This window comes from Phascolarctos cinereus, unplaced genomic scaffold (genome assembly GCF_003287225.1).
Source record: "Phascolarctos cinereus isolate Bilbo 61053 unplaced genomic scaffold, phaCin_HiC Scaffold_2;HRSCAF=192, whole genome shotgun sequence".
Lineage (NCBI taxonomy): Eukaryota > Metazoa > Chordata > Mammalia > Diprotodontia > Phascolarctidae > Phascolarctos > Phascolarctos cinereus.
In genome coordinates this window covers 373,763,723-373,779,399 of record NW_027555625.1, presented here as the reverse complement: position 1 = coordinate 373,779,399, position 15,677 = coordinate 373,763,723, and the positions used below count along the sequence as shown (strand labels likewise).

At 39.3% G+C, this 15,677-nt stretch overlaps 2 protein-coding genes across 2 annotated transcripts; both read right to left on the bottom strand.

The window, feature by feature from the left end:
- Positions 1-371: 371 nt before the first annotated feature.
- LOC110220879 (protocadherin beta-16-like) lies at positions 372-6,662 on the bottom strand. The gene has a single exon (XM_021005121.2). The coding sequence runs from the start codon at positions 4,717-4,719 to the stop codon at positions 2,329-2,331; it is 2,391 nt and encodes a 796-aa protein (XP_020860780.1). The 5' UTR covers positions 4,720-6,662; the 3' UTR covers positions 372-2,328.
- Positions 6,663-6,791: 129 nt separating this feature from the next.
- Positions 6,792-11,495, bottom strand: LOC110220933 (protocadherin beta-14-like). The gene is given in 2 exon segments (XM_078150493.1): positions 6,792-9,928; positions 9,931-11,495. Coding segments are annotated over 2 exon segments (2,388 nt in total). The 5' UTR covers positions 11,135-11,495; the 3' UTR covers positions 6,792-8,744.
- Between the last annotated feature and the right edge of the window lie 4,182 nt (positions 11,496-15,677).

Genomic DNA, 15,677 nt, shown 5'->3' with positions numbered 1-15,677 from the left:
CTTTTCAATTATGGATAGAGAGAACATAATTCACTTTGTCAATGAGGTTGTTCACAGATACAAGGGGTTTCCAGTTTGAACCAGCCATAACTTAAACAGGTAGTTAACACTTTTGCTTCAATATAAAAATATTTTCATTGGATGCTATCATTTCTGACTTTGCAGGAAGCAAAGATTTTGTGAAAACTTCTGGATAACATGGTCTGCAGTAAGGCTGTATTTTCAGTCAATCATCCCTGTTTATTTAGCTTTCTTTATGTTCCATGAATAGCATAGGTGGTATTTTGCTTGTAACTTGATTTGTTGAAAGACACGTAAATTCTTGAATTCTAGCCCAATGTATCTTAATAAAATTGATTGAATCATCATAGAATCACAAAATATTAGGGTTGCATGGAACTTTATTGAGATATAATTCTTCATTTTACAAATGGTAAAATTGAGGCTAAGACAGGGGAAATGACTTACCCAACAACACATCAGAATATTAAAGGGCTCATATTGGGTTAAAAAAAAAAGAATGGAGATGTAATTAAAACAATATGCATTTTAGTCAAGCCAAGCTTTTATTTATTCAGATAATCACTTCAGATTTTTATTCATTTCTTGAGCTTCATAGTATCTTTTTATTTCATAAATCTATTTCATCAAATTTACCTTCTAATATTTCTCAGCTTATTATTGAGAACAATCCACCCAGACAGCAAGGGAAACTATACTATTCATTTACATAGAAAAGGATAAATGTAAAGTGGAGAGCTGAACATTTTCAGGGTAAATTTTCACAAAATGAATAGCTGATACGGATCAGTAAAGCACAGATAGAGAAAATATCTGCATGATGCCTGATTGAACAGTGAAGATGAAATTTTTATTCAGACAACACTAATTATTTTAGTTAATTAAATCTGAATTCATTTATTTAATGGAAATTAAGCAAACTGGCTTTCATTTTCCCAAGTTCATCCAGACTTCCACTTTATTGGTCTGGTCATATTTCTTAGCTTTTAATTTAAATTGCCAAGCATAATTACAATGTACACCCAAAACAATAAAGGAAAAGCGATCTGTTTGGAGCACACATGGAATTTATACTGTAAAATAAATTCAAATTGAAATAAATTTCAATAAAAAAGTGATACCTATACTAGAAAATACATCCATAAAGGTTATTGTTAAGATTATATAAAACTGATTGTGAACATTAAAACATTTTCTAAATTAGGGACATTGGAACTGGAGCTCTATTAAATGACACTCTGGAACACTGTCAGGTTGAACTGGGTAATCATCAGTCAATCAAAAATATGGCTGAAATAGACATGTTAAAGTGCTCAGATTAGGACACATCTTGTGCCAATAAGGGCCTAGCAAAGTCCAGCTTCATAAATATTTATTAAATTTCCACAATGTGGGTTTAGCAGTACTGTGGACTAAATAAAAATTTACATCTATGTTGCATCTATATTAATTGTACACATTTGTTGATAGGTATTTTTAAAACACGAAATGTTCAGAAATACTTCCATACTAGGAGACAAGAATAAGGAAAAGGAAATGTTAAAATACGATTTAAAAAAAAGTACAGAGATTATTGTGAGAGAAATTTTAAAAAAAACACATTTTCACAAACAAGATGAAGTGAAGACTGACTCTTACCCTGTAACCTGACTCTGATGACATAAAGATATGTTGATTTCTCAATTGCCAGTAGTTTATTGACAAAAATTTACTGATTATCTGGGACTGTCACTTCAATTTTCATATCTGGATATAGCCCTCACTCAAAAGAGAAATATAGCATTCAAAAACTCTATTATTTGGGTTCAAAGATACTAAAACAAGGCTTTGGGCAAGTGTCCTTTAACTTATTATACCTCTAATTAATTTTTCTTGTAAAGGAAACGTTTGGGAACCTTCTGTGCATAATAGCCACACTCAAATATATGTAGCTTTTTGAAGAAAATTAAATATTTTTTCAAACATTTGGGAGTGAAAAAAATTCATTTTTCAATTTTTCTCTATGTGTTAAAAAGTAATTAATCACATGCAGAAAAGATACACTATAGTATAATACAAATTCAATTTATAAACTAATTCTTCCTTAAAACAAGATTGGGGACAGCAATGTGCTTTGTAGCACTGGAATAAGAGCTAGGACAAGTAGGAAAGAGCTCCATTCCCAAATTAGGTAAAGATCAAATGAGTTTAAAGATACATTTAATTAGCTAGTTGAAGAAACACAATAGAAAAGGGTTTACAAAATGAATATATAATATAATAATATAATAAAATAATATATAATGAAAATCTCAGTTTGGCAGAATCTTAACCCAGCCAAAAGCTCTCCTGTAAAGGAGGGCTTTCTTCCAAGTCTCTTCCACTATCCTGAGTGGGGAGGCTGGGAATAATCGGCTTTAAGAACTTAAATTCACCAGTGCCAGAATCATTGGTCAGACACACCTCATAGTGGTAGCTCTGGGACAGGGTCCCAGTACCCCCAACATTCACAAAGTGGCCTGGGAATGAACTATTGGGCCTAAGCTGAAGGCCATCAGTGGCATTCTTCTTCCTTTTCCACAAGTGCACAGCAATGAACAGAATCACAGAAACAAGAAAAAGGAAGGAGACAGAAGCTAGAGAAATGACCAAATAAATGGTGAGGGAGTCAGTCTGGGCCTGCTCCTTGGGTGCATCTGGGAGCTGCAAGTAAGGCTCAGAGAATCCGTCCACCAGGAGCACATTGAGTGTGGCCATTGTGGACAGAGGTGGCTGCCCATTGTCCTTCACCAGCACCAGGAGCCTCTGCTTGATGGCATCTCTATCACTGATGGGCCTTGCTGTTCGAACTTCCCCATTGTGAGCCCACATAGTGAAGAGTCCTGGGTTTGTGGCCTTGGTTAATTGATAGGAAAGCCAGGAATTCTGTCCCCAGTCCCTATCCACAGCCACCACCTTGGTCACCAGATAACCTGGCTCTGCTGCTCTGGGCACCAGGTCATTGCAGGGAGCTGTGCCATTCTGCAGGGGGTACAGCACAAAGGGAGAGTTATCATTCTCATCTTCTACCAAAACCTGAACTAGAGCCTGGCTGCTCAGAGACGGGGAACCACCATCAGCTGCCCTCACAGTGAATTGGAAAGCTTGGATAACTTCATAATCCAGGGATCTCAGAACATAGAGATGTCCATTGTCTGAGTTGATGGAGATGTAGGAGAAGAGGGGCAGATCTCCAGTCTTTGGAGGCAGCAAAGAGTAGATGACTTTAGCATTGGAACCCCAGTCCCTGTCACTGGCACTGACACTGCCAATGTAGAAGGCAGGGCTGTTATTCTCCCGGAGATAGAGCGTGTAAGCTGTCTGAGTAAACACTGGAGAGTTATCGTTGACGTCGGAGATCAGCACTGTGATATTTTGCTCGGTTTTAAGCCTGGGGGATCCCAAATCCGTGACAGTAATGGTGATGTTGTACTCATCTCTGATCTCTCTGTCCAGGACCCCATCAGTTACCAGGGTATAGAAGTTCTCCAAAGACGATTTTAGGATGAAGGGGACATTATCTTGGATGGAGCAAACCATCTTTCCTTTGTCTCCTGAGTCCCGGTCTGAAATGCTGAAAACAGCGACGACGACCTGAAAAGAATCCTCGGGGATGGGGCTATTTAAAGAGGATAAGGCTAATTCTGGAGGATTGTCATTTAAATCCATTACATGGATTCGGACAGTGCATTTTCCAGAAAGGCCTCCACCATCGGTGGCCTCAATATCCACCTCGTATGACTGAATCATCTCGAAATCCACTTGTTTTTTCAGTCGAATTTCTCCCGAGAAGGGGTTTACTTTGAACGTTTGGCTAATCTCCTCCGAACTCTGAATAAGTGCATACGAGATTTCACCATTGCTTCCTATGTCCAAGTCTCTGGCAGACACAGTGACAACCAGGGAATCGATGGGGCTGTCCTCAGGAATCTGAACCTCATACTGGGGCTGAGCAAATACAGGAGTATTATCATTGATGTCCACAACCAGGACTCGGATTTGGGCTGTCCCAGACTTGGGCGGGGACCCACCATCCACTGCTGTGAGGGTTAAAGCGAACTCTGGCTGCTCCTCACGATCCAGGGTTTTGTCCAAGACCAGCTCTGGGTACTTCCTGCCGTCACTGCGGGTTCTAGTGTGAACACGAAAATGGGAGCTGGGGTTGACTGTGTAGTTCTGAACATTGTTGATACCTACATCCAAATCTATCGCGTTTTTCAGAGAAAATAGAGACTCCGGTGGGCTATTCTCGCGGATTTTCAAGAGCATTTCACTGTCTGGGAACATGGGCGCGTGGTCATTTATATCTAGCACTCTCAGTTCTGCAGGAATTATGTGAAGGGGATTTTCCAGTAAAATCTGGAAAGGCAGCACACAGGGATCCGCAGGGCCGCACAGCTCCTCCCGGTCAAGTTTCTCCTTTAGAAGGAGATCCCCGGTCTGAATGTTGAGCTGTAAGTGCTGTTTTTTGCCTTTGGAAGTAATCCGAGCACCCCTGGCAGATAGTTCCCCAACCTCCAAGCCCAGGGCCTTTGCCACATTGCCTACAGAAGATCTACTCTCCATTTCCTCCGCCACTGAAAACCTCCCGGGTTCGGAAGCCGACACATACACACAGAGCAAAACAAGAAGAAGGAGAACTTGCCTTTGAAGTGGAATTGACTCCTCTCGGGGCTCCATTGTTCTTTCGGTGGCCTCTTTTCAGCAAGTAGGGCCCAGGTCGGCCTCCAACAGCACCTCAGGGTTACGTCGATAGCAATCCGCCGGTCTAAAGCCTCCGAAATGTAAAGATGAATAACGCCTTTCGGCTTCTCGCTCCTCCTCTTAGCTCTGGTCAACAACGCATGCCCTGTGACTGCCTGAATTTCAGCCTATTAGAACTGACATCTGAAATTTTTTTCTCCTCTTTTTCTTCTTCTTCATAGTCTGCAGCGCCACCTCGTGTCCTTTCGAAGACTTAAACGGCTTCTTTCACAACCTCAACAAAAATCTCCTTATTGTATCTCGTCAGCTTGATTAAAACATTATCATCGTATGGGGAGCGTGTCCTTAGAGAGAGTGAAGTTGGAACTCTGGCTCTAGGATCTGTGGGTTTCGAAAAAGCCCTGAGAACTGTCAAGGATCTATATCTCTCAGATGCGAGAAATCCGTTTATCATAACGCTCTATAGTTGGTGTAGGACACTAGCTATGGGTGAAAAAGTCACAATACTGCAGCCGACCTGTGGATAACTATAAACTTAGCTAGGTTGTTGCTTGGATGACAGACCTACAATCAAGCATAAGTCCATATCCTAACCTTTTGTTTTTTTTCAATTGCACAGGACCTGCCAAAGCTTGCAATCTGACAAGAAGATCTTTAAAAACCCAGGGCCATCCATACACAGTGATAAGGACTTGGAAGGAGAGTACTTTCATAGCTTCATCAACACTACTCAAAATGAGTAAACTATGGCCAGCAGAATCTTCTTCAGAAAGAAGTTATGATCTCAAATAGTTCTAAGGAACAGTTGAGAACTGAAGAAAATGCCAGGAAGGTTACAAGAATCCTGTAAATCAGATTTATCTATATCTTTTGCCCTACTAGACGTCTATTTCCACAGGCACTTTTTAAAATGCTGAGATCATATGAGATGATTAAAGATATCTAGTTAATTTTTATTTTAAAGCTTATTTATAAAGATGAAAGAGGTACTTAGACTTTTAAAATTATTATAAAGTCTTCAGGATCTAGTCATGAAGTGACCATGTAAATATCTCTGGAAGTATTTATGTTTCTTCTGGGGGAGGGGAAATTTTTTCCTGCAAATTTCTTTTATAAGGGTCTTATTTACAAGTTGTGTAGGAACCATTCAAATTTAGAAGAATAAGAGCATTTTCTCAATTGATAAAGGATATAACCAGGCAGATTTCAGAGGAAGAAATCCAAGTTACCAATACAAAAAATGCATGAAATAATTACTAATAATTGGAGACACACAAATTAAAGTAACTCATTAGCTTGGCAAAGTTGACCAAAAACAGAAAAATACAAATGTTGGGTATGATTTATGAAAACATGCACATTAGTGCACATTAATGTTGTGAATTAGTCCGGCCATTCTGGAAAGCAGTTTTGAACTATGCCCAAAATTTTACTAAATTACAGAAACCCTATGACTCAGTGATACTACTGTTAGCCCTATAACTAGAAGAAACCAAAGAAAAAGGGAAAAGACCCCTATGTACAAAAATATTTATAGTAACTCTTTCATAGTGGCAAAGAACTGAATATGAAGGGATTGTCCATCAACTAGGAAGTGGAATGCTACAGAGTTGTAAGATGCAATAAAAAGGAAACTGGGGAAAACTTTTATGAACTGATGCAGAACCCAGTTAGCAGAACCAGGAGATCAATTTGTATATAACAACAACATTATAAAGTAATCAACTTTGGAAGAGTAAAGAACTCTGATCAACACAATGAACAACCATGATTCCAGAGGACCTATGGAAATGAATGCTATTTATCTCTTGACAGAGAGGTGATATGGACTCACTGGTCAGAAGGAGAAACATATTTGTTTCACACATCCAATATAGGAATCTATTTTCCTTGATTGTGTATTTGTTGCCAGGGATGATTTGTTTTCTCCCTCTCCCTTCCTCCCTCCCTCCCTCCCCCCAACTCCTCTCTCTCTAGAAGGAAGAGAAAATAGAATTTTTTTCATTGAAAAAAATTAATTTAATTTAAAAAGGAAATCTTAGCTGGTAGCATATCTCAGAGGTGGGACTTGAATTCCAGTCTTTCTAACTGGGAAGTCTGCTCTATCCATGAGACTAGACTGGCTTTCATAGACTATACTATAATATTTTTAAAACTTTATAATTTAGGGTAGGTAAACAACACCATTGATAAAATCAAATGATGCTTGAAGCAATCCTTCACATGAACATTGCTTTCATTATACTTTCTCCTTTTCTCTAATTTTCTGCTTTGTTTACTATAAACTTGATAAAGACAAACATTCCCATACCAAAAGCACAGAAAAAGAGGGATGTAAAAAAGGAAAACAACCTGTGAATCTCTATAGTTTCTCTTCCCCCCCCATTGCATTACCTCTTTTTCTTTTTTTTTTCTTATGCTCTTTTCCTTTTCAATTTCCTTCCACTTTCCCCTACCAATATCCTAGGCTTACAAAGGCTTGTCACTCATGGATATTCTTTTGCCTCATTGGTGCAATTTAGCAACAAAGTCAATTCAAAGTGATCCATGATAGGGACTCATGAAGAATGAATGTGTGAAGAATGGTGTTTATGGTCATGAGGCCTGTTCTTTCTGGCTACACTTATCTCTATTGGTAGATGAATATCTCAGCACAAGGTAAACTTGGTCCATTCAACACCACGTTAAAAATATAGAAAATAAGAATCATTTTGAGAATATGATGTCCTAACCTTAGAATTCAATTCACTTATATGAAATTGCAATTATTTGAAATGTGAGTTCTGGGCATTTCAAATTAAATGTTAGTTTAATTGATTGTTGTAGTTGTATAGGAAAAAACCTGTCATCATTAAACCTTGGTTTACATCATAAATTCCTCAAAACTCCTTAAAAGTGATTTTATTGTAAAAGTAGGCAAAGTCCTATAACATTTCTTTTTAATGGGCTTTAAAATATTTCTTCCGTAACATAAAATTCTTTTCATCATGCATATTTTCCAACCCACATGATTATAGTTGGGAATATCATAATGAAGCAATGAAGAAAGTTGTTGTCCTTTCAATAATGTTTTGTCAATATTCCAAGGATTTCTGACTTCTTTGATGGGGATCATCATAGAATAGTGGAACCACCTAATGGATTTGGAGTCAGAAAACCTAGATTCAAATCCTACTTCTGCCTTTTTCCACCTAGGCCATTGACCCTCTGTCTAGAATCCATTCTCAAGCTAAAGGACATGTTAAAATTTTTCAGCCACAACACTTCAGAATGATCTTCAGTCATTGTTGCTGAAAAAAAATGCTTCACTCTGTCAACAACTTTCTAGTGAGAAATCTCAAAAAAAAATATTATAAGAAAACCTTATCCATGTGATTACAATACATCTGGGGGGGGGGAAGTGTAGATACACGTTGAATCACAATGATAAAAACCCAAACATTCCCAACAATACCAACTACACAAGAGAATCAAGAGGACATATTCTGCTATCAGAAAAAGCTTATTGCCTTTACTTACACCATTTTTATTGTGTTGAACATTAAAAAGGCTAGAAAGCATGCTGTTGTGGAAGATATAGAAAACAGTAGATGATATAGAGCAGAACAGAGAAACTAAAGGGGCTCAGTTCTTCAAAGCTAAGGGATATTCTATTGTTGTTTGTCCTTCGTTCTTGAAGAGGACCAATGACATCAGGAGGGTGATGTCTTGAATTGGAAGTGAAGATAAGCTACAAGAATGCAGATGTCAAGTATCAATTGATCAGTGTCCTTTTGAGCTCCAACATAAAGTGTAAAATTCCATTTCAAAAACAAGGGAGGGTATATGAGGGAGTGGCATGCATAAAATGGTTAAAGACTTAGTTAATTAATCAAATCAATATTGTACTGAATAGAATATGTAGAAGGAAAAACTCATTAATTTAATTCTTTTATAAGACATGAAGAGTATTGAAAAAATCAATGAGTACATCAATCCTTGAAAACATTCTTTTTCAATTTCTAACTGAACCCAATGCTATTAGGAAAAGGTGTGATTTCCTCAGGATCCTTCAGAGTAGTTGGAGCAGAGAGATTGGGAATAATAGGCTTCAAGAACTTGAACTCATCTCCCCCTGAGCCACTGGTCAGACACACCTCATACTGGTTGCTCTGGGACAGGGTCCCAGTGCCACTGACATTCACCAAGTGTCCTGGAAAGGAGCCTCCAGTGGCAAAGTTTCCACGCTCTATAGCTCCCCTTTTTCTCCTCCACAGGCATACAGTGATGAAGAGTATGACAGAGACTAAGAAGAGAAATGAGACTGAAGTTAGAGAAATGACCAAATAGATTGTGAGGGAATCAGTCTGTGGCTCATCGTTGGGCTCATCTGGCAGCTTCACATATGGCTCAGAGAAGCCATCCACCAGAAGCACGTTCAGTGTGGCTTCTGTGGATAGAGGTGGCTGTCCTTTGTCCTTCACTAGCACCACGAGCCTCTGCTTGATGGCATCTCTGTCACTGATGGGCCTTGCTGTCCGCACTTCCCCATTATGAGCCCACACAATGAAGAGCCCTGGGTCCATGGCTTTTATCAGTTGATAGGAAAGCCAGGAATTCTGTCCAGAGTCCTGATCCACAGCAACTACCTTGGTGACCAGGTAACCTGGTTCTGCTGCCCTGGGGACCAGGTCATTACAGGGAGCTGTACCATTCTGCAGGGGGTACAGCACAAAGGGAGAGTTGTCATTCTCATCCTGAACCACAATCTGAACCAGAGCCTGGCTGCTCAGGGCTGGGGAACCACCATCAGCTGCCCTCACAGTGAACTGCAAAGTTTGGGTGACTTCATAATCCAAAGATCTCAAAGCATAGAGATGACCATTGTCTGAGTTGATGGAAATGTAGGAGAAGAGAGGCAGGTCTCCAGGCTCTGGAGGTTGCAGTGAATAGGTGACTTTAGCATTGGTCCCTGAGTCCCTGTCACTGGCACTGACGCTGCCAATGTGAAGGGCAGGGCTGTTGTTTTCCCTGAGGGAAAGTGTGTAGGCCGTCTGACTAAATGCTGGAGGATTGTCATTGATGTCAGAGATCATTACAGTGATGTTGTACTCAGTTTTGAGCCTGGGGGAACCTAAATCTGTGACAGTAATGGTGATGTTGTATTCGGACCTGTTCTCTCTGTCCAGAGCTCCCTTTGTTAAGAGGTGTAGAAGTTCTTGACAGAAGGTTTCAAGATGAAAGGGAGATCATCCTGGATGAAACAAAGCATCTTTCCATTATCTCCAGAGTCTGGATCTCGGATCTTGAAAATGGCAACAACAGAGTCAGGGGAATTCTCAGGAATGGGACTGGTTAATGACGACATGATCAGTTCTGGGGGGTTGTCATTCAGATCGGTCACCTGGACAAATACGGTACATTCCTCGGAAAGCCCCCCTCCATCTGTGGCTTGAATTCTCACTGTGTAATCTTGAATTGTCTCATAATCCAGTTGTGCCCCTAGACGAAGGTCCCCAGTGGTGGGATTGATTTGAAAAGTTTTGCGTATACTTTCTGATGAATGGAAGAGTGTAAATGTTATTTCTCCATTATTTCCTGTGTCTAAATCTCTAGCAGAGACTCTGACAACCAGGGAGCCGATGGGGCTGTTCTCAGGGATCTGAACCTCATAAAGAGGTTGAGAAAACACAGGGGCATTGTCATTGATGTCCATAACTAGGACCCGGACCAGGGCAGTGCCAGACCTGGGTGGAGATCCCCCATCCAATGCCGTGAGGATTAAAATGACCTCAGGCTTCTCCTCCCGATCCAGTGCTCTATCCAGGACAAGCTCTGGATATTTCGTGCCCTCCCTGCTTTCTTGGATTTTAATGTGGAAATGGGAGTTGGGGTTAACTGTATAGTTTTGGAGGCCGTTTCTCCCTACGTCTAAATCCTGTGCAGTTTCTAGGAGGAATGAAGTCCCGGGCGTTGTGCTTTCTGATATTTTCAGGAGCATTTCAGTGTCCAGAAACGTAGGTGAATGATCATTTATATCTTGCACTTGCAGCTCAAACTGGAGAAATTGCAAGGGATTTTCCAGTAAGATCTGAAAAGACAGGACACAGGGCTCGGTGGGGCCGCATACCTCCTCTCGGTCCAGTTTCTCTTTTAGTAGCAGATCTCCGGTCTCCAGGTTGAGCTGCAAATACTCTTTATTGTTGTCCAGAACTATTCGCCCCAACCTGGCTGAAAGCTCCCTCACCTCCAGCCCCCAGTCATTTGCCACACTGGCTACAAAGGAACCGCTCTCCATCTCCTCAACTACCGAATACCGCCGGGGATCTGAACCTGCCTCTGACGCCCACAGAAAAACAAGGAGAAGAAGAACTTGCCTTTGTCGCCGAGTCGTCCCCACTTCAGGCTCCATTGTTTGTTCGGTGAGCTCTTTGGTTTTCAGCTACGCCTCCTTAGTCTCTGATCGCTTAGGCTGTAACCTCAGGACTGTTCGGGGAACTAGCACCGTCCCAGTTCCTCCCCAGCTACAGCTAACAAAGGATCTTCTCTTTTGCTTGACTATGCCAGTCGGGTGTTCTGTAGATAATGCAGTCTTCCGCATCAGTAAATCCGATCGGGTTTTTGTTCTTTTCTGCCTTCTTAGCCTACAGCGCCACCAGGTGTCCTAATACTACCTTTCGTGTTCTCAAGAATATAAGGAAAACAATGTGATAGCGAGGATCTGATTCCAAAGGCGTTTCCCCAACACGTGATATGTGACATAAAACAGTCTCTGTTTCCTCTTTTAATAGAGATTTAGTGCGTTTAATCGTTTGCTTTATTTGCAATATTATTTTCACGTATAAATGACCATCGTTCTGGTTACTTACACTTTTTCAAACCATTCAATGTTCTTATGGCAAACCATAAGGTCCATATATATATATGAGATGCTTGTATAACTATTAAGACCTTTTTACTGGTGTCTTTTGTTTTTAATATAAGTCATTTATGGATATACCCCTCTTATTAGTGAACTTATATTTCAAACAAAGAAAAACAAGTTAATCAAAACTAAACAGAGTGGCTGTGTTAGACATAGAAGACAATTTTTTAAAATTTTATTTTTTTTTGTTCTGGGCCTCACAAACACCAAATAAGATATGCTTTTCCAGAGATAAAACAGAACAAATAAAGGGGATTGCACATTCGGCCACAATGAATCAACTACAGTTTGCTTCTCCCTCCAAATATACATAAAATTCAACATATTAGTTATTAATTAAATTTAATTTTTTAATTGACAAAATTTGGTTTTGTCCTTTTCCAACCTCCACATACCACTGGGAAGAGAAAAGAATGTCAAAAGTATTGTAACAAATATGTATGGTACAGTCAAGGAAACAAATTCCTGCATAGACAATGTGTGTGTACACACATACATAAAAGATACACACACATATCTATGTATGTATATTTGCACCCTGAGTCCATTAGACTGGACAAATCTCTGTCAGGAGCTGGGTAGCATACTTTGTCTTTCATCACAAGTCCTGTGGAATCATGGTTGATCATTGTATTTATCAGACTTCTTAAGTTTTTTGAAGTTCATCATGTTATTTTCAAAGCTGTCTTGTTTGTATGCTTCCTTCTGTTCATTTTATTAAAAGCCTCAATGACCCTTTTATTTTTTAAATTTTGGTCGCTATCATTTTCTCTCTTTTCTTCCCCCATTCCCTCTCCCCAAATAAAACAGAAGCCTTTCATCAAGAATGAATAGTCAAGCAATCCTCACAGTAGCCATTTCTAAAAATATATGTCTCATTTTGTGAATCAACTCCTTGTCTCCTAGGAGGTGATAATGTTTTATCACCAATACTATGAAATCATGGCTGGTCATTGTATTTATCATAGTTTTAAAGCCTTTCAAAGTTATTTTTCCTTCCAATGTAATTGTTATTGTATAGCTTGTTCTTCTCTGGGCTCTATTCACTTCATTTTGAATCAGTTCATAGAGGTCTTCCCAGGTTTTTCCTAATACTATCCTTTTTTTATTTTTTTTACAATGTAGTAATATTCCATTCTATCAATATAGCATAATTTTTCAATCACTGAAATGATGGTTATCCTATTAGATTTCAGTCCTTTTCCTCTATAAAAGAGTGGTACTACACACACACACACACGCACAGAGAGAGAGAGAGAGAGAGAGAGAGAGAGAGAGAGAGAGAGAGAGAGAGATGAGTCCTTTTTCTCTTTCTTTAATCTTTGTTGTATATATTTGTGATATACATGAGTCAAAAGACAAAGGTGACATTTCACATTCTGTGTTCCCCAAATCTCCAAAGAAATTGTAAAGGTTCATTTCCCCATGTCTTCTCTGGGGCCAAATTAATTATTGAAATAATGAAGTATTTTTCTTTGATTTAGTATTCTTTTCCTTTATGTTATTGTAGTTATTGTGTATAGATCATGGATATAGATTTGTAAGGGACCTTATAGTCCTTCTGGTCCAATCTCATCAAATGTTACAAATGAGAGAAAGCAAGGCTTCAAGAGGTTAAATGACTTGCCCAGGATGACCAAGTGAAATTTTAGCAAGTTGTGATCAATGATCAGCAACCACTATATTTCCATGACAAACAACAAATGTACTTTTATGAATATATTGCTATATGTCTTTGATCTCCTTGAGATATTTCCCAGTAGTGATATCACTAGTTCAAGGAGAATGAACATTTTAATGATTTTTTTTTTCCACACAGTTGCAAGATGTTTTCCAGAATGGTAGGACCAGTTCATGGTTTCACCAATTGCATATTAGAGTTTCTCATCTTCTTGCAACTCTCCAATATTGATCATTGACTACTCTTGTCATTTTTGCTATTTTGCCAAGTGTTAGACTTGTATACATTTAAATCCTGGATCACCAAGGTGACATTCCACTTTAGAGCCCCTTATTTGGTAGCTTTCCCTCACCTTCTCTCTCCATCAAGTCAAAAGTTGATTGGCTCATGTTTATTTGGGCTTCCATTGGTGGGGGTAAATGGAGACTCCAGAACTTTAATTACAGTCCTGTAGGGAAGTCTTTATATGGAAACTCCAAGCTAAAAAAAAAAGAATGAAGATTGGTAGCTCATTTTGAATTTATAGAATTAGGGAATTGTGTTGTTATGTGGTTATGAGACAATGAATACCAGTGCCTCTAAAGAACAAAATATGAATATATCACACAGAGGGAAATGGAAAGGCAGCGTATGATGAGTGTGATCTGGCTGTAACTTAAAACCAATAAGGGACTCTAAAGAAAAACAGAAGTAAAGTATGTCATCAAGGAATTGCATGATAAGAAAAGAAGTTAGGCTGGACACATGGCAAGAGGAAGAGATAATAGATTAACAGCCAAAATGCTCCAAAAGCATCGGGACAAGAAAGTGTGAAGATCATTAGCATGTTGCAGCTTCTGTGGCAAAATTTTGGGAGAACATGAACTAGAATCACACAGGATGGACACCCATGGGTGGATTGAGGTCTACATCATTGGAAAGAACTCCTGAATGTAAGAAACCATAGATCCATTACAGTGTTTGAGAGAGAATTGCGTGAGGTGACTGACAAGCTTTGTGATTTGCCCTTGGTAATACAGCTCGTGAATGCCAGAGGCAGGACTTGAAACATTACTCTAAATCTGGCTCTTTATCCATTATTTCTGTCTATGTGAATTTCTATAATAGAAGTGAAATCCTAGTTGTCTGAAAACTTTACATATTGGATTTCTGAACCAGGATTTGTGTTTTTTCCCCCTCATAGTTCAAATGATTTCTCTCAAACCTTGTATATATACCTACCACAAAGTTACCCAATCTCTGTAAAGCAGTGGAGAAAAAAACCCTGATGCTAACTTAAGAAGTGGTGCCTGAGCCTATTCTTGGTCCTCCTCCCTGACATGTGTACATCTTTTTGGTCTCCACTTTCTCTTCTTCCTCTTCATTTCCCTTTTCTTCTTCCCTCTCACTTTCTGCCTCGTCACTGTGCTCCTTCCTCACTCCCTTTATTTTTGCATTCTTTTCCTTCTGTTTGTGCCTTTAGTCTGCTAATGTGCATTGATTTGCCTTCCCTACTCCCCACTGAGGACTCAAGTGTATGGTGCCAACTTCAGTGAAAACTTGGGAAGCTGCACTTATCTCAGGTGTTATGAAACTAGAGCAGCAACAGGCAAATTTGCTGTACCCTTAAGCATACCTAAAAAAAAAAATTGAAAATAAAGATGACAAGGAAATAGTCTTATTGATCTGGGTTTATCTTCTGGAATCATATTAAATCCATGTCCTTAAATCTACTATTGAGGTCAAATTACAACATCCTGAAGGTAGTTTAAGTTCATACAAGTGTGGCAGCAATCAGGCATCCTGCAGTTTTGAACTAGTCTGGTACTTGATCAACACAGACAATCACTCTCTAGAGTCTGAGAACTCCATATTTCAGATAAGTAAACCCATAATTGCCCAAAGCACTATGATTTCATGGCAGTTGATGGCAGGTGCATCCTAGAGCATCAGGTGCTGATACTGACAAATACACACACACATATGGAGAGAGAAAGGTATATATACATATTCTATTAAAAAACCAAAAACATTTCTAGCAGAAAGAGTTTTCTTAGACCCCTTGAACTAGCTTTTGGTTCACAAAGAAATAATTATTTCAGGGAAATCTGGCTCAACCTTGGCTGGAGAAATTCCTTCTTTCTTTGTGTTGTTTGTGTGCACTCTCCTGCTGCACAGGATTTTGGATTTTAGTGCAGAAGAGATAAACGATTTATTTTGAATGAGTGGGGAGCAGAATTCACTTGTACAGGCTATGTAGTTGGGGAGAGTAGCTTTATTCCTAAAGCCTCTGGAAGTGACTCCTGAGCTACACAAATTACAAGCATAAAAAAGAGGATGGGGAGTAGGTGGTAGTGGTAGAAATTAGGC